This window comes from Trichosurus vulpecula, chromosome 1 (assembly GCF_011100635.1).
Source record: "Trichosurus vulpecula isolate mTriVul1 chromosome 1, mTriVul1.pri, whole genome shotgun sequence".
In the NCBI taxonomy this organism is placed as follows: domain Eukaryota; kingdom Metazoa; phylum Chordata; class Mammalia; order Diprotodontia; family Phalangeridae; genus Trichosurus; species Trichosurus vulpecula.
In genome coordinates this window covers 444,236,189-444,260,449 of record NC_050573.1, presented here as the reverse complement: position 1 = coordinate 444,260,449, position 24,261 = coordinate 444,236,189, and the positions used below count along the sequence as shown (strand labels likewise).

At 39.8% G+C, this 24,261-nt stretch overlaps 2 protein-coding genes and 1 non-coding gene across 3 annotated transcripts; 2 read left to right on the top strand and 1 right to left on the bottom strand.

Annotated features, from left to right (window-relative positions):
* Positions 1-242: 242 nt before the first annotated feature.
* On the top strand, positions 243-7,916 carry BTF3 (basic transcription factor 3). The gene is made up of 6 exons (XM_036742147.1): positions 243-469; positions 1,014-1,082; positions 4,716-4,829; positions 6,199-6,400; positions 6,992-7,048; positions 7,591-7,916. Exons 2-6 carry the CDS (start codon positions 1,014-1,016, stop codon positions 7,635-7,637), a joined length of 489 nt encoding a protein of 162 aa, XP_036598042.1. The 5' UTR covers positions 243-469; the 3' UTR covers positions 7,638-7,916.
* A 2,093-nt stretch (positions 7,917-10,009) lies between these two features.
* LOC118839672 (low-density lipoprotein receptor class A domain-containing protein 1-like) lies at positions 10,010-14,733 on the bottom strand. Its single transcript, XM_036747184.1, has 5 exons — positions 14,541-14,733; positions 13,416-13,538; positions 11,229-11,372; positions 11,000-11,122; positions 10,010-10,146 (listed from the first exon to the last, which is right to left on the bottom strand). Exons 1-5 carry the CDS (start codon positions 14,731-14,733, stop codon positions 10,010-10,012), a joined length of 720 nt encoding a protein of 239 aa, XP_036603079.1.
* A 9,192-nt stretch (positions 14,734-23,925) lies between these two features.
* Positions 23,926-24,052, top strand: LOC118835102. Its single transcript, XR_005009451.1, has one exon. It is a non-coding gene; the product is annotated as a U6atac minor spliceosomal RNA (small nuclear RNA).
* The last annotated feature ends 209 nt before the right edge of the window (positions 24,053-24,261 follow it).

Below are 24,261 nucleotides of genomic sequence, written 5' to 3'. Positions count from 1 at the left end.
AAGTTACGAACACCCGGTCAGGCGTATGCAAAGTGCTAGCTGCAGCCCCGCCCTGAAAACCCAGGTCCCGGCCCCCGGCGGAGAGGTCTCAAGGCCAGGCATGCCGGCAAGGTAGACGTCTCTCCGGGACTGCGCCTGCGCAAAGACAAAGGCTCTCGGGTCACATGTTCCCCAGCAACCCCGGCGTTGGGTCGAGCGGGGAAACGTCACAAACTAGGAACCCAGCCAACTCGAGGATGGGAGGGGGGAAGGGGCAGAGAGAGGTGCTGTGAGCGCCGCAGAGCACGGGGCGGAGACGCTTCCTTCCTCTCGGAGGCTGGCAGGGAAGTGGCCAGGCGTCACTTCCGGCTTCCTCTCTGGCTGCCATCTTGCTACCCCGCGTGTGTTCCCCTGTTTCTGGGTCTTATACCTGCGACCCTGCTAGTAACTCCCCGGGTCATCTGCGCAGCTCCGTTTCCGTTCCGGCAAGGTACAAAAGGGCGCGGGGCTGGGGTCTGGGCGGACGGCGGCTCCCGGGGACGGCTCCCGGAAGCGAGAGCTGAGGCAGAGCGGGGAGGGAGGAAGTGAAGGAGGGAAGGGAGCTGGGAAGTCGGGCAGGCCGAGCGACCGAGCGGGGCGAGGCTCCCCTCCTGCGCGGCCGGGCCATGTTCTCCCATCCCGTGGTTCAGGGCGCGGCGGGAGGAGACCCGGAGCCGCAGGTGACGCGCGGCCTCCCTTTCCTCCGCCGCCGAGTTCAAGCGGGGAGGGACGGGCTCGGGCCTCAGGGAACCCCCGGCGGAGATGGCTGCGGCCCCGGGACAGCGCGGGGCTCTAGGGAGGGCGAGGCCGGCGGCCGGCCGGAACGCGGGGTCAAGTCGGAGAGAGCCCCGGGCCCTGGGGGAGGGGGAGCGAGGCCCGGCAGGCGTTCCCTCTGGCGGGGGCGGGGTGGGGGGGTGGCAGCTGGAGCGAGGCGTCCCGAAGGCCGGACCGAGCGGGTGAGAGGCCCCAGCTGACGCCCCTTTCTGCTTTTACAGATGAAAGAAACGATTATGAACCAAGAGAAACTTGCCAAGCTGCAAGCACAAGTGCGCATTGGTGGGAAAGTAAGTTTCATCAGGAGCGTTACAACTTTGCTCCGGCAAGTTAAGGCTTTGGTGGTGCTTTTGAACCCTGTAAAGAACTTTTTGCTTGTGATTTTTTAAACTTAATTACGGGATGCTGCAGAGTCCGAATCTAAATCTGATAGCTGAGAAGCATACGCTTTTGAGCCTTAAGTCACTCTCCAGTTGGTCAGGAACACAGTGCCTAGCGCATAATCAATAGGCCCTTAATAAATGCTTGTTCATTGACGGAACCGTAGTCAAGGTCTTCACACTTTACTTGATAACTTTGATACCCAACGCGTTAAGAACTCTACCCCCGCCCCCACCTTGTAAGCCTGTGACTGACACCTTCTTACCTCGTCTTATGTAAATTTTTGTATTTCCTTCAGTACTTAGTCCACTGTTAGGTACTTACTAAATGTTTGTTGAAGATCAGGAGAGAGGGATATACCAATTAAGATGTGGCAGGTGTTTATTTGAGAAGAAGCGAATAGGAAAATAGAAAAACATAAAATTCTGGAAGAGAAAAAAAACAAAAAACCACAAACTGCTGCTGCCTAGGAAGAGATGTATTAATTGAGATATATAGATAATCTTAGATTTTCTAAAGTTCACTTGTAATGAAAATTTTAATTTTGACTATTTAATACTCTTAATTCCTTGATTACCACTGTAGGTATTTCTTCCAGTAAACCCAGCAACCATTCCTGTCAACCTAGCCTACCCTTGTTATCCATTAAGTTGCTAATTGGGGCTCATCTTACACTTTTAACATGTTGGGAATACAAAGAAACACACTGACTACATTAATTTGATGTAGTAGTAGGAAGCCTCTGCTTCCTCCTTTTAAACTGTTACATTATTTTGGATATTTGGGTTTTAATGGATCACGAACTTGAAGTCAGGAAGGAACTAGGTTCAATTCTTACCTCTCACCTATGCAGGATTTGTGACCTTGGCAAATGACTTTAAGACTATAAGTTACTGAGCAGCTGCTGACCTGAATAATTAATAGTAATACCCTACAACACCAGTGAGGTCCAGACAAAAATCCACCCCAGTATATGCATTGTATATGTGTCAAACCAGAAATGAAGGCTCACAAGTGAACTTTTTAAAGGTTGGCTGGTTTTACTCTCATGCTCTAGACAATTCCCAAAGTAAGAATTGTAGTAATAGCAATATTTGTACATTTCTGGTACATTTTTTAAGAGATTTTAAGTGTAACTGATGTTTTGCAGTTGAATTTGATCCAGGATAATTGCTTTTTTTCTTAGATGTTTCGTTCTGCATCTTTCATACAGGCATATTATGGAATTTATAACCATGCCAGAAACAATGTCTTCTTAACTGTTTAGGCCTTTATGGTCTTGGGAAATACAGAGGAAGAGGAGAAATGATGGGTTGTTTAAACACTCAATTTCAGGACCAAAAATCTAGAGAAGTTTTAAAATGGCTGGTAGCTTGTTTCCTGCTGACAGTGGATGATTATGCTTTTTACTTTTAAAATTAAATTGAGGACTTAGCTTGTATCACAAGTTCACTGGACAGAAATCTATTCACCCTTAATGACTTATTTTTGTATTTAATGATATTGTTGCCAATAGAACGTCATATGTTCTTACTTGTTATGACTCTCCAGGTTTTTGTGTTACAGGCTCTTTTAAAAATTGTCAGAAGAGATACAGATAGTCATTGGTGTTAAGACATCGTTCAGAACTGTACTTGGTCTTAAGCAATGAGTAACTTGCTGGACCTTGAATTCAGTGATTTGATCTTGATCCTTGCATGCTGTAACCTGTATTCTCCAAGGTTGACTCCTACATATTAAAGATTGGTTGCATTTTGTACTTTTAGCAATTATTATAAGTTGGGTGTGGCCTGCCAGTCTCTGGGAAAATTTTAATCAGATTTTTTTAATGGGACAGAGTTTGAGGGTTCTTATGCCATGATTCCTTTAATGTTTTAAGCAGTATACCTTTTATACCTTTCGATGGATAAAAACTATTTAACTTTGGGGGGGAGATACAATAAGAAAGGTGAAGGGTTTTCGATATTGTAGTTTACTGGAGTCATTGACAACATGTAGTCTTGATGGTGAGTGTTTTTTTAAAATGGGTGTACTCAATAAATATGGAAAGTTGAATTTCTAGACTTTTAAGAGGGTATTGACTTTTATTGTGGGGGAAGATGAAGTGTTAACAGCTAATTTTTTTGTGTTTGAGAGAACTTAAAAATTTGTGCTAGTTTTTTTCCAGAAACATCATAAAACCTAACATTTTTAGTCAGTTTAGTGATATTAGAGTTCATTTTTTCTTATTGACTAATAAGGCTTGGTGTCGGGCATTGAGTAATGCATGTGAAAGCATACTACTTTTGCTGTAAAGATTACATTCTTTAGTATCCATTTTGAAAAGGAAGTCTGTTTAAATGGGAGTGCTGGAAGTTGTTCATTTAGGCTTTGTGTCTACTGCCAAGTTGAATTTGAGCTACAATTCCGAGGGTTAGACTACCTGGCTACTTCGAGGGCTATCTTTGAAGTGTTAGTGCCCTAGCATAAAATAGGCATTAGACAATAGTTATGCCATTTCCAAGCCTTTCTACTTTGTATTGGGATTCCCTATCCAGCCCCTAAACATTTTTGATTATCTGAAAGATCTCTCCAGAGTCAGGAAGTACCTTGCTCAGTATGAGCCTGTCTTTCCTTTGGTTATGTGCTACCACTGATCACAGATGTTCCAACATCAGAATTTTTTTTTTTAAATTTCTGGAAGATTTAACCACATACTGAACCCTTTGTAAAAAGGTGAAGCAAGGAATTTAGGTGACCATACCTCTTGGCCATAATATTTAATTATTAAGTAGGTTTTTGTAAGTTATGCTTCAATAGAAGCATGTTCACATATTGGGAATATATAAATAAATAATACATGTTTAGAATTAGATGCTTAGTGTTTAAGAAATGGTTGAGTGTCTTTGGAAGCATAAAACAAGGATTTTCCATACTTGTCTGCTTTCACTTAAGGTTTTGTTCATTGTGTTTGCTAACAAGTTTCTTTTGTATTCTCATTAGTTTGAATATCCTTCCAGTTTAAAACAGTACTTTCAAAAGACCATTTTCCTCTAATTAAACTTTTAGAATTAGGTGGTGTGTGCAAAGTACAGTGCCATGCACAGAGGTGTTAGATATTTGTGACATTGCTTTCTCTTATTGACACAACAAAACATTCGTTCAGAATGAACAGATGAAAACAAAAATTCAAACACCTAGACCATATTCATCATTTGGTCTCTACCAGTGGTCAGAAAAGTGCTGGTTAATAGGATAAACATGTTCTTCCTTTTGAAAGGAGTTTTCTCAAATATGCCTTTTGCTCCTTTGCTCATCCTTATTGCCAGTGAATTAATCAGGTTGACATATCCTACTTTATGTCTGTCTTCCTGAGTGTTTAAAAACAAATTAACACTTTCAACTTCCACCTCTCCTTTATCACTGTTACCCTCTAACCCCACCTTAGCACAGCAATATTTTGCCATGATTATTTTGTTGTTAAGGGTCCAAAGAAAGAAGGGAAAAGGACTTAATTGAAGATGGCTCTTATGATAATGTCTTCTCTCTCCCCCCCCTTCTAGGGAACTGCTCGGAGAAAGAAGAAGGTGGTTCATAGAACAGCTACAGCAGATGATAAGAAACTTCAGTTTTCCTTAAAGAAACTAGGAGTAAACAATATCTCTGGTATTGAAGAGGTAATTTTAGTAAATTTGGGCCTAATTTTTTTCCTTTGAAAAGATAAAGCAAACACAAATATAGTTCGTTGTGAATTCTTAATTGTTTTTACTTCAGGGATATGGGTTTAGCCAGCTATATAGAGTAACGGTTTTTGCCCCCAAAATGGGGCACAAGCGATAATAATTGCTCTGATGGGAATATAGTTCCTTAAGGAAATAATAATACAGAATTGAGCTATTAATGTATTAGCATGCTGATATTGACATGGCTTTTCTGTCTGATCTTTTAATACTAGTCATGAGTTATTTTTGACCCATTATGGGTAAGTGCTGTATTAAGATTTAAGTATTTTTCTTTCCAAATGTGGGAAAATATAGAAATTGCTGAATGGTAGTTAAAGAAAAGCAATCCTAGATAAGTCTTCACGATTCAAGAACTGTCTTTTTGCTTATAAGTTTTCTACTTTCTCAAAAACTTGGTCGCCTAGAAAACGATAATGCCATGACTTACTGTTGTAATAAGCATTAGCTACGAAGTAAAATATTGAGCACTTTTCTTTCTTATGTATTTTCATGTCATGAAATTGGGGGGAAGATGAGAATCAAGACAAGGGAGTTGGAGTGCCTAAATTTTAATTACTTTTCATCTTTTCTATTTGCAAAATAGCTAGAAGTAAGCTGAAATTCCTTTCCAGTGACTGGTGGGCTTCTGGTTGGGTTTAGTCTAATAATAACTTACACTTGGTTTTCAAACTTGGTGTAAGTTTATAGGTACAAAGTGTCTTATGTCATCTTAGTTCTCATCTGCAAAGTCCCCTTATGTTCTGACTTTACCGTTTCCCTTCTTTCCTCCCAGATGTCACTTGAACTGCCTTTCTTGGGGTAGCATAAGACCTCCATTCCTCCACCTATCAGAATTTTATGTATTACAACTCTAGAGGAAAAAAAGCCATTGGCAGCAGTTTCACTCCTACAGATTATGATAGGCATGCCTGCCTAAAATGATTGTTTGTTTACTTGAATATATGATAGGCAAAACTGTTGGTGGGGAGAAGAGTTTGTTTCATAGGAAGTGGTCTAATAAGCCAGATGATTTTTAGAGCCAAGTTCATTTGTTCATATCAATGTAATTTGGTAATAATGTATTGGTTGTGTTATAAAACATCACTGATTAGGGTATAGAAAAAAACCAGGAAAAATTCTATATGTAAGATAGTTGAGTGGTTGCTGAATATGTTTTCTGATTAAAACTTAACAAGGAAATTCCATATCTTAGCTCACCTGTTTTAAGAGAGAGCCATACTTAAACTTAGGGATTTTGTTTTGTTGTTGAAATGTTTTAAATTAGGCATTCCTAACTTTTTTCCCCTAATTTTTTTTTTTACAGGTGAATATGTTTACCAACCAGGGAACAGTGATCCACTTTAATAATCCTAAAGTTCAGGCATCATTGGCAGCAAACACTTTCACTATTACAGGCCATGCTGAGACAAAGCAGCTAACAGAAATGCTCCCCAGCATCTTAAACCAGCTAGGAGCTGACAGTCTAACTAGTTTAAGAAGACTGGCAGAGGCTCTGCCCAAACAGCGTAAGTTATGATTATGTTGGGGTTGTGGGTGTGGTAATTTACTTATAGTGTTTTTTTTTTAATCCTTCAAAGAAATGTAAATGTGCCTTAATGTCAAGGCAGGGACCTATTTTCTTAAAAAATAATGAATTATGAAATAATTTCTAAGTAAATACCCTTCTCCAAAAAGTAAAGTTGCTTCCTTCTTAACTATGCCATGTTTCTACTTTGATAGAATGCTTTTTTTTTCATATTCTTGTTCATTTAGATTTGAATTAGATGGAAAAAGTTATTTTATATGTTTAAACTCTAGAAATCACTATTTAATAATGGTTAATATAGGTGAAATCCCAAATGATAATCACTGTTGTAATTTCTTGGTAGTTTGTGGTAATTATAAATGGAGATAAAAAAATAACAATTGAGATTTCATCAGTTTATCTTTTACACTATTTGAGTATCCACCAAGGTGTAGGATACTACGACTTTCTATTACTCAGAGGAATTGGGTGAACACCTTGAATTACTTTGTTTGTTGTTAGTGCTGTATTTTTTGTTGAAGGCAGATGGAGAAAATATAGATTGAGTTTTTTACTATATGTATTATTACAGCTGTTGATGGAAAAGCACCACTTGCCACTGGGGAGGATGACGATGATGAAGTTCCAGGTAAGACTACTTGAAAAAATACCAGTAATACATTTGTTTTATTAAATTTCATAATTCAAATAAAATATTCTTAGTGCATTAATACTACAGGAGAACAGTCGAAAAGCCCCTATTGGTCCCTGAACCAGATTTTGAGAACTTTGGATTTGTAGCTGATTATTCATTACTAATAAACATACCTTTTTCACAGGTAACTTCAATGTCTGAGGAGTTTTTAAAAAATAAATCTTAATAAGCCTGTGTGTGCCTAGTAGCTTTTTTCCTTCATAGTAACCAATATCTTGACCAGTTACAGCTCTTGTAGAGTGGTACAGTTTCTTGAGTTGCAATATTTCAACTGTTACCAATGGGCTACTGGTATTTCCATGTTTTATGCCTATGCCCAAATAAACTAAATTGAAGTGAATACTGCTAAATAGACTATAGTTCTGCTTTGTGTCTTCTATGATAAGCTTTGGAAGTTATTTCCCCTTCATAAGACTAAAGAATTCACTTGTGAAAATTTTATTTTCATAACCTCATAATGTGTTTTTTCCCCCTAGATCTCGTTGAGAATTTCGACGAGGCTTCTAAGAACGAGGCAAACTGAATTGAGAATCATCTTCCGAAAGTTAAAACTTGAAAGTTATATGGAGCTGCTATTTTATATCGTGTGACTGCTTTTTTTCTTTTCCTTTTTTTTTCTTTTTGTTTATGGATCTAGAGAATTAGATCTCTAATATTTTGAAGCCCATTGGACATTGCAGCTCTTTTCATTTATTGCTTATACACAATTCATTCTTTGCAGCCTAACTATGCTGAACAAGCCTGGAATTAAAGTTTGAAAAAAAGGTTAATAAAATCTTTACCTAGTATACAGTTGACTTGATTTTATTGGTATTGTAATTTGTATCTGAAAGCAACATAAGTTTTTTAATGTCTCCAGATTTAAATTAAATTTAGCTGATTAGAATGGTTTTACGTGAAGAGGATAGAAAGAAAAAAATGTTGGTTTAGAGTTCGTGGTAAATCTTTTTTTATTTCTTTTGGCCAATGAGTGAAGCAGTTAAAATAGTTTAGGTAACATTTACCTCTTACGGTGAATTTGTATATAGAAATAAAAGCACATTCAGTATGCGTTTCTGGAAAGAATAAGAATAATTACTACTTCTTCCATTTTGTGGCAAAGTAGTTTCATCATACTTTTAGCAGGTTTCATAAATTAAGATATTATTGGAGGCTTTTAACTCTTCTAGTGTTTTTTATCAGCCTCTGGTAGCTTTTAAAATTTATGGATAGATATATAATCTTTCAGGAAAGTGACACTAGTAATTTTGGCAAATTATTCATAGTTCCAACACCCCGCCAATTAATCTTTTAAAGTATAAAGTAGTAAGTAGTTCCTCAGCAGTTCAGATCCCTGCTGTTAAGTCTTGTCTATTATTCTATGAACTTTTGTATTTACTGTTGTTTGTTTTCATGGGGTGGGGTGGTGCATTTGTTTTTGTTTTTGTTTTTTATGTTCTAGCAATTTCAAAGTTCAGAAAATGGAGAGATTGTTTTTGAATCCAGAGGACCTATTTTTTGTGTTCAGATGCTTTTTAAGTACAACTTAACTTTATCAACCCTATATATAAATTTTACTAATAAGCTACAAATTACCTGATACTGTGTAACCTACAGAAATATGGGCTTTTAAAAATTATACCTCTACTAGAAGTTTGAAAATTATAACAAGTTTAGGAGTAGGAGATTTGTTCCTAAAAATATAAAGGGGTTATGGGGACAAGGTAAAAAATAACTTACTTAAAAATAGCTTCCCAGTAGCTTTCTGCTGTAAGTTGCCTGCTTTAGCCAACAAATATTTGAGCACCTACGGTAAACTACTACCTATTCTCAACCCTAAAGCAGTAATTATCCCAACAAATTTAGCTCCCAAATTAGCAGGTACCAAAATGTCAGATTCTGTTAAACCCAGAATGGGTCTTGTGTCTTTCGCTTTTGTGTTGTTTAGCCACATGTGGAATGCCAGTTTAGTTGTTTAATTGCCATCCGAATATTTTATGTAAATGAAGCTTCTGCCTAAGTACTTGGATCTCTCCACCTTCATCTATAAGTAAGTATCTAAGAGTAGAATGATGTAGCAGATCAAAGGACTATTGAGTGTAATTTCTTGGCCAATTCTGTCTCCTGACAAACTGTTATAGGACAATGAGCAACAGATGACTGCCTAAATATAGGCAGTACCCTCATGCTCTCCAAAGGTTCCCTACTGGAACAGTCTAGGAGCTTTTCTAAATAATCATCCTATTACCTTTTTTTCAGGGCACTGGATGATGATTTGTGGTAACTAACGTGTTAAATCTCACCTATTTAATTGCCACAACTCATTCAAAATATACATCTTTAGAATGCCCTCATGAAGTGAGCAGTACAGGAATTTAAGACATGGCAGGTTAGTTGGACATAGATACAGTTTAGAGTCAAGAGGGGACCCAGGTTCAACCCCTGGTGGTCATTATTTCGTGTTTAGAACATTACACCTTATTTGGTTTTTAATTCCTAATGTCTAGAATTAGAGTTGGACTATGAATCTGTTATGTTCCTTCTATCTTGGGAGAGTTCTATAAATCTATGACATTTGGTGTTCCTCTCAAATTAGTAAATGATTGTCTTTAGGCCTAACTGTAGGTCCCATTTGGAAGCGAATTAGCCAGACAATATATGGAATTGGATGGACGCTCTTGACTTGTCTGCAGAAGAATACTCTTGTTAATGACCAAGTATTGGTGCTAGAATATATTGTATGGCCTGGGTTAAAGGGTCATAAAGTCATCTGGTAGTAAAAGTAGCTCACGTATTAGTGTTTTCATTTGTTCAGAAAATCTTTTTTAACTTATAAATCTTTTGTTTGAAAGTCTTGTGGATTCCGAAACAGAAGTTTCACTTTTCTGGAAATCATAGATGGGTGAGATTAGTCTTCTATGCACATGTGTTTTCATCACTCCAGTCAGCACAGTCTTGTATACCATCTTTGCAGCGTACTTTGGGAATGCAGTCACAATCAGCAAAGAAAACCGTATTGCACTTCCAGCCTGAACAGGTTGGGCACTGCAAACCTGTGGATAATTGGTCTATTTTAAAATGTTTGTCCAATATTCAGGCAGGACTCCAGTACTAGAATGCAGGGTTAAAGACAACTGGGAAAGAAATATCTCAGAGATTTAGGGTGTATTAGTAAAAACTAAGATAACTGAAACTATCAAGTATTATACACTCTTGAGTAAAATAACGTGAGCAAAAAGCCAAGTTAAAGAATATAATTCATCCTAAAAATAGTACTGATTTACAAGAGTAGAAAGAATTAATTTTAGGGAACTTGGAATGTTTGCCAACACTGATTACATCCTGATGGTGTCAAGACCAAGAAGGAACTGCATTATTTCCGACCTTTTATGGCTTGTGTGTGTGTGTTTTTTTTTTTTAAACATTTTCACAGGAGATGAAAGTTTCCACTCAGTTGTCAGCAAGAATTTAATAGTCTTTGTAGAGAAGTTTTGGAGAAGAGAGGGAGGAGTGAGGAAAATAAAGGGAAAGCTATATGAAGATAAAGGCAGAAACCTTCAGAATTCCTCCTAACCTTTACCTAAAATGATCAATGAAATGAGACACTCTTGAATTCAAGTTTAAAAAAGGGGTGGAGCTTGCTTAAGTTTTTGGCTCACATCCAGCCCTTGTCCTGCCTAATCCCTTTTATTAACTCTAAAACTGGCTGAACCTGCTCCTTGGCTACATCAGTTTGTTTGGTTCATCTGTTCACTTTGAGTTTTGTACAAAAAATGGCTGATCAGCTTGACAGTTTGTAGGTAGAAACATCCAAGGAAGATTTCTAGGGTGTGTTGGGAGTTTGAATAAATGGGTGGAGCTCTGCTAGCCCATTGACACAGATTAAGAATCTTCGTTCATTTTTACCTGATTCATCTGAACAATCTCCACAGTCGTTCCTCATGTCACAGACTTTATCTATGTAAGTCCATGACTTCTGGTTAGGACACTGGAATAGCAAGTTTTGAGGGAGACTGCTGGGCATTTGACCTGTTTCAGACAAAGGTATTAATTCTAGGGAATGAAAATTATATAGCTGGTAGTCTTAGTGATTAATAGCAAACATATTTCAGCCTAGGGTTTTGTGTCCTCTCACCGCAATATGCTGTGGATTCATCTTCACCGTGACTGCAGTCTAGCTTTCTATTACAAAGCCGGGATGGTGGTAAGCAGGTAGTGAGGTCATCACACAAGAAGCCAAGCTGCTTTGAAGCTGTTTGACATTGTTGGTATGATGGGCCTAGAGAAATTGTAAAAAAGCATTATTGGTGACATCTGTGAGTAACTGCATCTATCCTATACATCTAAATCTGGGAACCAAGCTACTGCTGCCTTTGAACAGTAGCACATGGCACACACACACCTGCTTAGCCAGACCTTGTAGGACCATAGATCTAGAGGTGAAAGGCAGCCATATCCTTTGCAAACCCTTCATCTGACAGAACGTGGATCCAAGAAGGTTAAATCGTTTGCTAGATGTCACATGACAAGAATCAAGGGCGAACTTGATCTAGGTCCTCTGATTCCATGGCCACTTTCTTCCCATTATACTTTTTAATTTCTTTTTCTCTGCTCTCAAGGCCTACTAAGACATAGTTTTTTGTTTGTTTTTAGCCTACATGTCTCCAGTATTACTTGAAGCTCAGTAAATGGGTGGCTTTTGCTCGGAGCCTAGAGACATGGGTGTTGTAGTTTGAGTTCTGCTGTTAACTAGCTACACAACATACCCATAAGACGGGTAAAAATAGCAAACTTGGAGGGATATTGTGAGGATCAAGTACTTTGACACTTAAGCTATTTTACAGTATTCACAGACTCTACCTGCCTTCTTTGTTTTTGTTTGGAGGGGAGAAAGCAAGGCAATTGGGGTTAAGTGACTTGCCCAAAGCCACACAGCTAATACATGTGTCAAGTGTCTGTGGCTGAATTTGAACTGAGGTCCTCCTGACTCCAGGGCTGGTGCTCTACTCCCTGAGCCACCTAGCTGCCCCCTCTACCTGGCTCAAGGTTTGCGGAGATTTGGTGAAGATTTGTTTTCTATCTGAGTCATTTGATTCCAGACAAGGAGCACCACGGCTTCGATCTTTCAGGATACAAGATGCTTTTCCCACTACAGAGACAGCATATTTATCTAGGAATGTGAAATTGTCCCAGCATTATTAATATTGTATTTGCTATGTGTCTATCACAGTGGCTGAGCACTCAGTAGGGATGCATTGAATACTTTATTCATTGATCAATTGGTTGATTATTAAAGATAGAAGTACTTAACCTAAAATAATAAGCTCCGAATCAGTCTTCTGTAATATTAAAAATCTGTTCTACTGTTTCAGGCAAGCCACATAGCATTGGTTCTATATGTATAAAGCAACCCACGTTCACTAAGGACTGAACCTCAGTGACCCTGGTGTACACCCATCCATTCCCACAAAGGACAATAACAGACCCTTTGAATTCTCCTTGAAGGGATTATAAGGAAAAACATTGCCTAAGCCAAATGAGTGTTTGAGAAGCAAGCCTAAATATATTCTGCAAAGTCTTTGCAGGAAACAGTTCTAAAAATATCGGTGGTTTTTTACCTGCAACCATGGGTTTGCTGACTGAACAAGATACTGATTTTATTTATTTTCTGATCAGATATTGCAGCTTGGTAAGGTAGCAGTCCATAAACACTGGGTTGGAAAGAAATGATTAATTTGCATGTTTTTATTCTGTAACCTTTTGGTTTATTATGTTAGCAAGTTGGGTTGGGTCAATCTAGTATTTAGTTATGAGCATACAGGAATAAATTCCCATGGGATAATAGTAATATACCTGCTTCCTACTGTTGTGAGAATCAAATGAAATAATATTTGTAAAAATACTTAGCACAGCGCCTGGCACATAGGTACTATATAAAAATTTATTTCCTTCCCCAAATGGGGATGATGATGGGCTCCTGGGACCATGTTGAAGGACCTATCTTAAGAGTTGTTGAGGAGGAAATCTAGGCTAGCTCCTCAGATACAGACTATGTGGGTTTTGGACAGAAGGGATGAAACGACTTGCCTCAGGATGCTTGCAACAGTCTCTCCATATCCCATACACTGACATCATAGATTACTTGCTGAGATTTTGAAAATTTAGCCTTAGCCTCAGTATACATAGCTTAATTGTCACCTACTCCCCAAAGAGACTGCGTTTGATTCAAGGTCTCTTCTTTTGTCCTGTAACCCCACATGCTCAACACAGACTCAGCCAAGAGGTCATTCAGCTCTTTAATGAAGCCATATGAGACACATACTTGCAGGTTTCGCAGGTATTCCAAAGGTAATAGAAAGACCCAGGACAGCTGCAATACTGCCAAGCACAAGGAAGGCCACACAGGAAATGAGGAGCCCTCTCTTAGTGGGAAGGTATCTGTTTTCTGTTACACAAACATACACAAACAAGACAACATTTTCATTAAACTGCTCCACAGACACTTGCCCTGGGGATATTAACAATACTGAGGAATTTAAAGATGACTGGGTCCCAACTAGAGGTCAAGTCCTCTCCCCTTCCTTTCACATATTTCACGTGCCCTATAGTGATCTTACAGTCTTGTTTGTAAGGGTAGTTTAATCAGGAGTTAATATTTTCTTCTGACGTAGCTTCTCTCTGTGACTTCACCTCTGGGGAAGCAGGTTGACTCCCTTAATTACCACTCCTTCATTCCCTCCCTCCCAACTGGTAGGTTAGAGAGTACTCTTGCAGCAACTGACAGCTCTTCTCACCCAAAAAAAGACCAACTGCAGTGACTGGACAAACGGACAATAGAGCTAAGTTCACATTTTTTGTTTAGTGACCGTTGCTTGGGCATAAACTTGCTGTTGTGTATCAGCCAGACGTTTATAGTGTGCCACAGAGCCTTAGGGAGGCGGGGAGGATAGAAAGCTCTTTCAATAGTTAATACATAAAATAATTTCACATATGGTAAATTTAGGTTTGTAAAGATAATGTATATACTATACAATTAGTAATATTTTTGAGATTGTTGAGTCAATCATGTCCAATTCTTCGGACCTCATTTGGGGTTTTGGCAGAAATATTGGAGCGGTTTGCCATTTCTGTCTCTAGTTCATTTGACAGATGAAACTGAAGCAAACAAGGTTAAGTGACTTGCCCAGGGTTACCAAGTGTCTGAGATCAGGTTTGAACTCAGGTCTTCCTGACTCCACTGCACTACCTAGCCCATAAGGAGGTGTTTTATACATGTTTCTTCTATAGCAGTCATAGAACCACATAAGTTGCTAGCCCCTGCTTGTGATTCATACTTAGAGGAGCCTGGACTGGAAGCCTGGAGACTCTCAGAGAATCTCAGTTTGGAAGGGACATCAGAGGTCGTCTAATCCAACCCACCTGGATGAATATCTCCTCTGTAGCACACCTGACACCTTAAAGAGTAGCAAGAGGGAACCCACTAACTCCTGAGCTGGTCCGTTCTGCTTTCGGATACATCCAGTTGTCGGCCTAATTTTGCCTGGGCACGGCTCCCACTCACTGTTTTTCAGTCTGAGCCAGGAGACCAAGCAGAAAAAGTCTTCTTTCCATAGTTTTCTAAACTCTTTGTCAACTACCATGCTCCCCATCTTCAAAACATCTCCAGTTCTTCAAATGTGAGCATCTATATCCCTCCACCAAAGTTGTTAGATTTATTTTGCATGTTTCTATTTATGCATATCATCTCCCTTGAGAAAATATAAGCTCCCTGAGGGTAGGCACTGTTTTAAGTCAACAAGCATTTATTAAACACCTGTTGTATAACGCTGGGCTTGAAGTCAGGAAGATTCATTTTCCTGAGTTCAAATTTGGCCTCAGATGATTATTAGCTGTGTGACCCTGATCAAGTCGCTTAATCCTCTTTGCCTCAGTTTTCTCATCTGTTAAATGATCTGGAGAAGGAAATGGTAAACCACCCCTGTATTTTTGCCAAGAAAACCCCAAAACAGGGTCATGAAGAGTCAGACATGACTGAAACGACTGAACAACAGCAAAGTTGGTGTAGCAGGTTAGACTACTAGGCCTGGAATCAGGAAGGCTGAAAACAGCAGCAAAAAATAGATATGCCAAGGATTGTGCCATAGTCTGGGCATGCCAAGAAAGGCCAAAGATAGTCCCCGGCTCGCACTGTCTAATGCAAACAATCATGTACAAACAAACTGTATTCCGGATTTTTAAATTTGGAGATAATCATCAGAGGGAAGGCTCTAGGGATCATTAAGGGGGATAGAGGAAAGCCTCCTCTAGGTTGGACTTTAGCTGGTTCCTGAAGGAAGCCAGGAATAAGCAGAGAGAGAGTTACACAGGCATAGGCACATACATACCCAATGTAACCCCAACAGCAACAGTTCATAGCACGGTGCTTGGCACACTTAAATGCTTACTGATTCATGGAGTGTGGCATTTTGAGCTGACTTACTGGGTCTATGATAGCCTGTGTTGAGTATGTACTTAATGCTTATTGCATACATTCTATTGTTATTTCATAACAATTTGGCCAGTGGAAGAATTCCACCCAGGCATTCAGTCTCTGCTAATGCCTGAATGCCTGGGGCCTACCAGGGGAAGTTCAGTCATCTGACAATTGACCACGAGTGCTCTCTCTCTCTCTCTCTCTCTCTCTCACTCTCACTCTCTCTGTCTCCTCTGTCTTCTCTCTTTTCTTCCTTTCTTTCTCTGTGACATCATCAGTTAAAGGAATTCCTCATGTGGAATGTCCTCTGTCTCTGTCTCTTTCTCAGTCTCTCTCCTCTGTCTTTTCTCTTTTCTTCTTTTTTTTTCTTTCTCTGTGACTTCATCAGTGAAAGAAATTTCTCGTGTGGAAGCTCTCTCCACTGATATAGATATACAAGACATTTATACCATATATTCTCAGAATGTTGCCTGGAGGAATTAAGAGGATAAATGAACTATTCAAAGCCACACCGCCAGAGGTGGGACTTGAACCCAGACCTTCCTGATTCCAAGGCTGACCCCCTATACCTTACTAATGTCACTTTTATTCACATCTTATTCTCTTCCTCTACCTTCAAACCCAACAAAACAAGTGAATTTACCACGGAGCATCAAACCTAAAGAAATACCTTTCCTGAAATGTGCTTTGTGTAAATTAAGTCCTCTTCTAAACCGGAATGAAAAGTTAGGCCTCTCTACTCACTTGAGGTAACCTTGAATTCCTTTATTTTGCTATTCATTTTCTTTTGGTGTTATTTATTGGGTACAATTGGGTGCTTGGCTAATCCTCAACTTTAAGCCCTGGAGGTTTTTGGCCCCTCTTTGTACCTTCTGTTAGTGCTTGTGAAAGGTCAGTAGGACTTAGTACCTAGTTACCCACAGGCCGGAAAGTCAAAGCATGAGTGGGTGGAACCCTGGTAAATGCATCCCTTCTTGGACTTTGCTTCAGTGTAGCAGAGACTCAGGTAACATGAGCTCTCAGACACATATTATACTGTACAGCAGGGCTCCCTCAAGGGTACTGGAAGGACTTAATAGCATCCTGTTAAACTGTACTGAGATCTTCAATTGAAAAGTCATATATTATTAAAGTAGAATTTCAATTATAGATATCATTTCTACCAGTGACTAGTAAATTAGCAGGTGTGAGAAAACATTTGCAATTGGTCCTGAGGAAATCCTCTCTGCAAGGGCCCAAAAAACAGAGACTGAGACTCTTTAAAGCTGGGGTTCTTCACCTGGGGTCCATTAACTTGTTATTTTTTAAAATTTGATAATTGTATTTCGATAAAATTGATTTTCTTTGTTCCCCTCTGTATTTTATCATATGCATTTTAAAACATTCTGAGAAAGAGTCCTTAGAGTTGACTGAACAGCCAAAGGGGCCCAAGACACAAAAAAGGCTAAGAACTCATATTCTGAAGACTCCAACCTTCTCACGCTTGACTCAAGTCCCCCTCAGTGAGATTCTGTGTTTGTGTTCCTGGACCAGAGCTCAGCGTGCTTGGTAGAGCCCTCCCTCTATGTACAGAAAATTAAAACTGCCTTGGATGCTGTGCTTTGGGAGACCCCCTTGCTACTGGATGCTCACTCAAAAATCGTTTATTAAGTGCCTACTATGTACCAAAAACCATGCTAGGTGCTGAAGATGCAAAGACAAAAACAAATCTTTGCACTTTAGAAGCTTCTACTCTGTCCTATAGGTTCATAAAACATGTACACCTAGAAGTATACACACATGTGCATGCACACACAGACACACTATGTCTATACAAATATATATTGCATATGCACATAGACATATACATGCACGCCTACACACATCTTTCTTACAGATTAAAATGGTATTAAAAAGCTGCCACTCCTTCAGGACATAGTTATATTTATGTGACATACTAAAAAGAGTTAAAATGTCCCCCAGACCAATCTTTTTCTATATCTAGTGCCTAATGCCATCTGGTCCAGGAGCTGTATTATTGCAATGCTTCAGATGAGCCTTTACTTTGTTGAGAGTGAATTGAATCCAAACATGGATTTTCTGCATCAGCTGGAATATTGCAGCTTGGTACCAGCAGATATAGAACTGTGGGAAAAGTGGCTCTGAGTGCAAATAGTACTTCTCTAAAATGCTTATATAAAATTGATGTTGGGATCTGATACAATGGTGAGGCTTCATTAGTTATTTCTCAAAAGGCATGAGGATGATTAGACCTATGCAGTCTCTGTCCCTGGACTTTTTTTTTCCCTGCAGGATTTGATGTTTTAGGCTTAAAATTCTTCTGAGCACCTTTACATTTAAAATCCTCCTGCACTTTCTTAATAAAATCTGATATTATTATCTGAAACTCCATGTTTACTGTTCTTCACATTTATCACCCTCTCTCTTTAGAAACTGGATGATTATACATCGTTGGCTCTCTGCCATTTAAAATTGAGTTATTGGCTCCTGTTACTTGGTGGTGTTTCTGCTACCTCAAAGCTGAGCACCACAGAATTGACACTTTTAAGTTGAGGTGCTGAAGAAGACTCTTGAGAGTCCCTTGGACAGCAAGGAGATCAAATCAGTCAATACTTAAAGAAATGAATCCAGACTATTCACTGGAAGGAAAGTCATATTCTGAAGCTGAAGCTTAAATACTCTGGCCACATAATGAGAAGACAGGACTCATTGGAAAGGGCCCTGATGTTGGGAAAGATGGAAGGCAAAAGGAGAAGGGGATGGCAGAGGATGAGATGGATAGATGGTGTCATGGGAGCAACAAACATGAGCTTGGACAGACTTGGGTAGATAGTGGAAGACAGAAGGGCCAGGCATGCTATGGTCCACAGAGTCATGAAGAGTTGACACGGCTGAATGAATAACTACTATGTCAAGTTAAAAGTATATGAGGAGTATCCCAGTGAATTGCCTTTATAATGTGCAGTGTTGAACCAACAGCTCCTACCTGCTGACTCTCCATCTCTGTCTAGGTGTCCCCTGGAAGAGGCGTGGAAGAAGATGGCAGATATTCTTTTAGTGTGAGATGGGGAGGGGAGGGCATGGAACCTCTTTACAAGGCAAAGTCCTTCACTAAGTGCTATTGTGGAGGGTTACCTTTTCCATTGCAGGTTTTAGGTTAGAGCAAAGGTTCCCAAACATATTTGGCCTACCATCCCCTTTAAAAAAATATTCAGGACCCCCCTGTAAATTTATTTTCTTTAATTCTTTAATGTTTTTTTTTTAATTTTGCATCATTTCAAAAAAGAAATTTATTGTAAATTTGTGAGGGGATTTCCTGCACTGAAATTTTGATGATGCAATATTGCATCATGTGACCATATAGTAAGTATCATATTGTAAACAAGCCATTACATGCACACATTCCTGCCGAAGCATTCTGGACTTCCAGACAATGCATGACACTCTCCTGCCAAGACTTCCTTGTTAAGGTCTGTCGGCGGACTTGACCACTGATTGGTTATAACTTGCATTTTGTGTGTTAATTTAAAAATTAATGTAATCGCTATGACTTTAACTCTGTTATACAACAGATGAAACATGCATGAACAGTTTTTCAAAATTTTATTTTCTTCTTTCCTTATGCTACCACCATCCTCTTATTTTTATTCAGCTCCCCCCAGTTGCACCCAAGGTTACTACTGCCCCCTTGGATGGTTCCAGAGCCCCCCAGGAGGCAGTATTGCCTACTTTGGGGACATAGGATTAGAGCATGGCCCACTTCCTCGTGGATACTTCTTGTACTCTTGAACAGAGCAGAATATCAATAGGGATTGGATTCATATTAAGTATGAATATGAATTTGAATATGAATTTAAAAATTAGTTTCTGCCTGGCATTTTCCCATGTCATTTGGTAGCTCTCTATGCTTCTTATAGAACTTCGGAAGGTGATCATGTTAGCTGACATTTAAAATCCATGGCTAACAGAAAGTCTATTATATAGTTTTTCCGATTACCCTCTTTTTTTTTCTGATGCCATTAGTCAGGAGACAATGTCAGGTTAAAATCTAATTCTAAGATATTAAAATTATCAGCATCTAATACCAATCCTATCTTGTCTATGTACTCAGCACCAAACCTTCCCTATTTGGTAGCCCTTCATTTTCCTTAAAATTATCCCTAACACTGACCCTCTCCCCTCATATACAATCCCTATATGGCCCAGTTTTGACTTTGAATCTTAGACCTACCTCTGTTCCTCCAAAGAAAATCTCTCAAAACCCAAAACCAAAAAACATCACTTAACTCTATAGAGGCAGCTAATTGTTGCAGTGAATAGTGGTCTGGGAATCAGGAAGACTCATCTTCATGAACTCAAATCTGGCCTCAGACACTTACTAGCTATGTGACCCTGGACAAGTCATTTAACCCTGTTTGCCTCAGTTCCTCATCTGTAAAATGAGCTGGAGAAGGAAATGACAAACCACTCTAGTATCTTTACCAAGAAAACCTCAAAATGGGGTCACAAAGAGTCAAACACGACTGAAATGACCAAATAACAACAAAGATAATATAGTGGATAGACTGCTGGGTCTGGAATCAGTAAGACTCAAGTTCAAATATGGCTTTGGACACTTACTAGCTTGTCATCTCTCATGCACCCCAAAGTACAGTTCGAAAGAAATTGAGGGTGACAGAAATTGTTCTACAAGAGGGAACGCTTGAGTCAATCCTTAAGGGAAAAAAGGGTTTTCGAAGGCAGAAATTATGGTGAAAAGGGGGAGGGGGCATATAGAGAGGAGAGTGGGGAGTCACTAAAGACCAAGCATAATTTAGAGTTGTCTGTATGTAACCTGCCCTGGCCCAGGGTCTAACGGAAATGTCTACATGTTGTGACATTGTCATGAAGATACTGTCTGGTGTATGCCGCTGCCATGTTGTGGGGTTGGTCCACCCATCAGAAGGGGCTCAGTTCTAGTAGTCCACTTTCCCTATCTCTTCTCTTCTCTAGCCTTCAGTGGATGCCGATACATCATCAGATCAAATGCAAACATTGGGATCATTTTTGTCCTGAAGGGGGCAGCAGAGAATAAAGGAATGAATAGTCCTTTATCTGGGAGGAGAAGATTAGGTTCCAAGAATCCTGGAGTTAAAAGGGATCATAAAATGGCATCATGTTAGAACTGGAAGGATCAGAGGATTATAGATTCAGAGCTGGAAGGCCAGAATCTAGCTCACGCTCCTTTTACAGACAGGAAACTGAGACACAGAGTGAAGCGACTTGTCTAAGTCTGAATTCAAGACTCCTAACTTTTAATTCAGCACCCCTTCCATCACACCACAAATCAGAAGACATATGGAGAGATTTACACTCGAAAATATTCATCAAAGCATTTCTTTCCCACGAATCTGCCATTAGCCCCTACTTAGGGTAGGATGATGATACAGATGATGAGCCAAGTGGAAGAAGGATCATGGGTCTTTCCTGGGCACCCTTCTCTTCTCTCTCAACTCTTTCCCCCACCTTGGAAATCTTAACTTCTATGGATTCAGTTATCATCTCTTTACAGAGGACTCCCCAATCTATATTTTGTTGTTCAGTCGTGACCAACTCTTGAGGTCACCCTGTGGATCCTTCCTTCTTTGGTTTTTGGGGGTTTTTTTTGGCAAGGATAAGGAGTGGTTTGCCATTTTCTTCACCAGTAGATTAAGGCAAACAGAGGTTAAATGACTTGCCCAAGGTTACACAGTCTGTGGCTGGACTTGAACTCAAGTCTCCTGACTCAAGGCCCAGTGCTCTACCCAATGAGCCACCTAGCTACCTGCATATAACCAGAACTATGTATTATCAATTGTCTTGTTGAATATAACTTTCTGAATGCCCTATGGGCATCTCAAACTCACTATGACCAAATGAAATTCATTCTTTTCCCCACCACCTCTTCACCCCACCCCTGAATTTACTTCTTTTCCCAAATCCTATTTCTGTTGAGGGTATTACTATCCTCCCAGTCACTCATGTTCATAATCTTAGGGGCATCCTGGACTGTTCCCTCTCTGTCTAGTCAGGTGTGGAAGAACCTATGGCCTCAAAGCCACATGTGGCCCTCTAGGTCCTCAAGTGCAGCCTTTTGACTCAGTCCAAGTTTTACAAAACAAATCCTTTTATTAAGGAGGTTTGTTCTCTGAAGTTTAGATTCAGTCAAAGAACTACTCTTGGCCTCGATGCCACAGGTTCCCCACCCCTAGTAGGTTCTTAACCTGGGGTCTGTGAACTTTAAAAAATGAATACTTTGATAACTGTTTCAATAGAATTGGCTTCCTTTGTAATCCTGTGTATTTTATTTTATGTATCTAAAATGTTTATTTTTATTTAAACATTTATAAGAAAGAGGCACATGACACAGAAAAGTTATAAGAACCCCGGATTTAGCTCCATACAGTCATTCTTTAAGTTTTATTGATTCTACCTGTCTCTACAACATTCATATTTGGCCCCTTCTCTCTACGCACATAGCCACCACGCCCATCACCTTTCACCTAGATTTTTATAATAGTTTCCTAATTTGTCTCCCCACTTCTATTCCCCTCCTCACCAACGAAGTGCCACAATAAGCTTACTAGGGCAGGGTCTGAGGTTCCCTGCTTAAAAACTGTCCATGGCTCTCCATTACCTATAAAAACAAACAAACAAAAATTTTACAACCCTTCTTTGCCAGACATTTAGGGCCTTCCATGATCTGGCTCCAATCTAATTACCAATTTTATTTCACGTTACAAACACATTTCAACCACATTGGAACCACATTTCAACTAAATTGGAATATTAGCTACTCCCTGAGCTCCATATTCTACCTCCTCTGTGCATATGTACAAAGTTATCTTCTATCGCTGGAATCCACTGCCCTTTCATCTCTGCCAGGGTTCATTGTCACCTTCTCTAGAAAGACTTACAAGCCCTCAAATGTTAGTGTTTCCTCCCTTTGTTATCTTTGAGCTAGACCTATTTGGAATACATATTGTATGATGAATGAATGAATGATAAAGTACTCGTTATGAGCTTGCTATGTTCCAGTTGCTATAGTTTCTGCTCTTCTCTTACCCTCCCCCCAATTAAATGGAAATTTCTTGAGCATGGGGACTCTTCCATTTTTGTCTTTTAAACCCAGTGTCTAGTATAGTATCTTGCACATAGTAGGCACTTAATAGTTATAAGGATGTGGATCCAGGAAATATATGAACAACATCTCTACTTTTGGAATGACATCCCCTTGAAGCCCGAGTGGAAGCTCAGAAATTCTTAGTGTGTCTTCTTTAAAGAGATGGAAATCTCTGTGAATAGGGGAGTCCCCACAAAACATGGGACAGTGGGCATCTAGAGAAAAGACAAAGGGCTAGGGCAGAAAGATAGACATCCATCAGTGTATGGGGAACATCTATTCTATAGCATGGGAAAATGAGGCTGAATCCTGGGAGAGTGACAGAGAAAAAGAGCAAAAAGGACCAGACCATCTCAGTGTGCCTTAAGGCTCCGGAGGTTCAGTCACCAGGATTAGGTGTAGTCCACCCTCCCTATTTCTGGATCAGTCTCGGGTTTTTCTTCTTCTGTTGGGGCTGTCCCTTTTTCCATCCAAGCTACCTGCTTTCCCTCTGGGCAGCCTTTCACCCCAAACTGCACCCCACCACTGCAAGATTTCTGTCCTCCTTTTAAACCAGGCATACACAGGTTTGCCTTGAATTTGAATAGATATTATTCTGTTGTTTTGGAGATCAAACCCCAGAACTACTTTTCTCATCCTTTGACCAAGGGCTACTCCATTCCTTCCAAGGGATTCTTGCCCACAGTAGTATATGGAATGATCACCTGAATTAAACTCACCTGTTCTCATCCCTTTAAGTTCACTGACAATCAGGATATTGATGTTTAATCTTTCCATCTCCTGTCTGACCACATCCAGCTTACTTTGTTTCATAGATCTTACGTAGAGGTTGCTATGCAATGTTGAGCTTTATGGCATCAGACTCTCCTTTCATCACCAGACACATCTGCAGCTGAGCTTCCTGTCCACTGTGGCCCAGCTACTTCATTAGTACTGCAGCAATTTGTGGTTGTCCTCCCTTCTTCTCCACCTGCCAACCCCAGAGGCTTATCTTCTGGTGTCATTTCTGTTATAACTTTAATACTGTCCATGGGGTTTTCTTGGCAAAGATAATGGAGTGATTCGTCATTTCTTTCTCCTGTAGATCAGAACTCTCCACTATGACCTGTCCATCTTGGGTAACCCTGCCAGGCATAGCTCATAGTTTCATTGAGCTATGCGAGTCCCTCTGCCAGGAAATTTACATTGTTAATTGACCACTTTCAAAAGATTATTGACGTGTTGTATGAAAGGAGAGAAAGTTAGCACTCCCCTTGATAAGGATGGAAGAGGTCCTAGTGGTCTTTACAACACATATAGATTAAGGCATTGCCACCTACACTGTGGCATCTAACCATGCTTTTATATCTATAGTCATGTGAAAAATGCTCTAAATCACTATTGATTAGAGAAATGCAAATCAAAATAACTCTTAGGTGCCACATCTCATCTGTCAGACTGACTAACATGACAAAACAGGAAAATTATAAATGCTGGAGAAGATGTAGGAAAATTGGAACACGAATGCATTGTTGGTAGAGTTGTGAACTGATCCAACCATTCTGGAGAGCAATT

Bases quoted from the DNA above. Each gene is read 5' to 3' on its own strand.
- BTF3 (XM_036742147.1), top strand. From the start codon at position 1,014: ATGAAAGAAACGATTATGAACCAAGAGAAACTTGCCAAGCTGCAAGCA. The intron at 4,830-6,198 runs GTAATTTTAGTA...TTTTTTTTACAG, and splicing joins ATATCTCTGGTATTGAAGAG to GTGAATATGTTTACCAACCA. The intron at 6,401-6,991 runs GTAAGTTATGAT...GTATTATTACAG, and splicing joins AGAGGCTCTGCCCAAACAGC to CTGTTGATGGAAAAGCACCA.
- LOC118839672 (XM_036747184.1), bottom strand. From the start codon at position 14,733: ATGGTAGTTGACAAAGAGTTTAGAAAACTATGGAAAGAAGACTTTTTC. The intron at 11,123-11,228 runs GTGAGAGGACAC...TGTCTGAAACAG, and splicing joins TGAATCCACAGCATATTGCG to GTCAAATGCCCAGCAGTCTC. The intron at 10,147-10,999 runs GTAAAAATGAAC...AATTATCCACAG, and splicing joins AGATTGTTCAGATGAATCAG to GTTTGCAGTGCCCAACCTGT.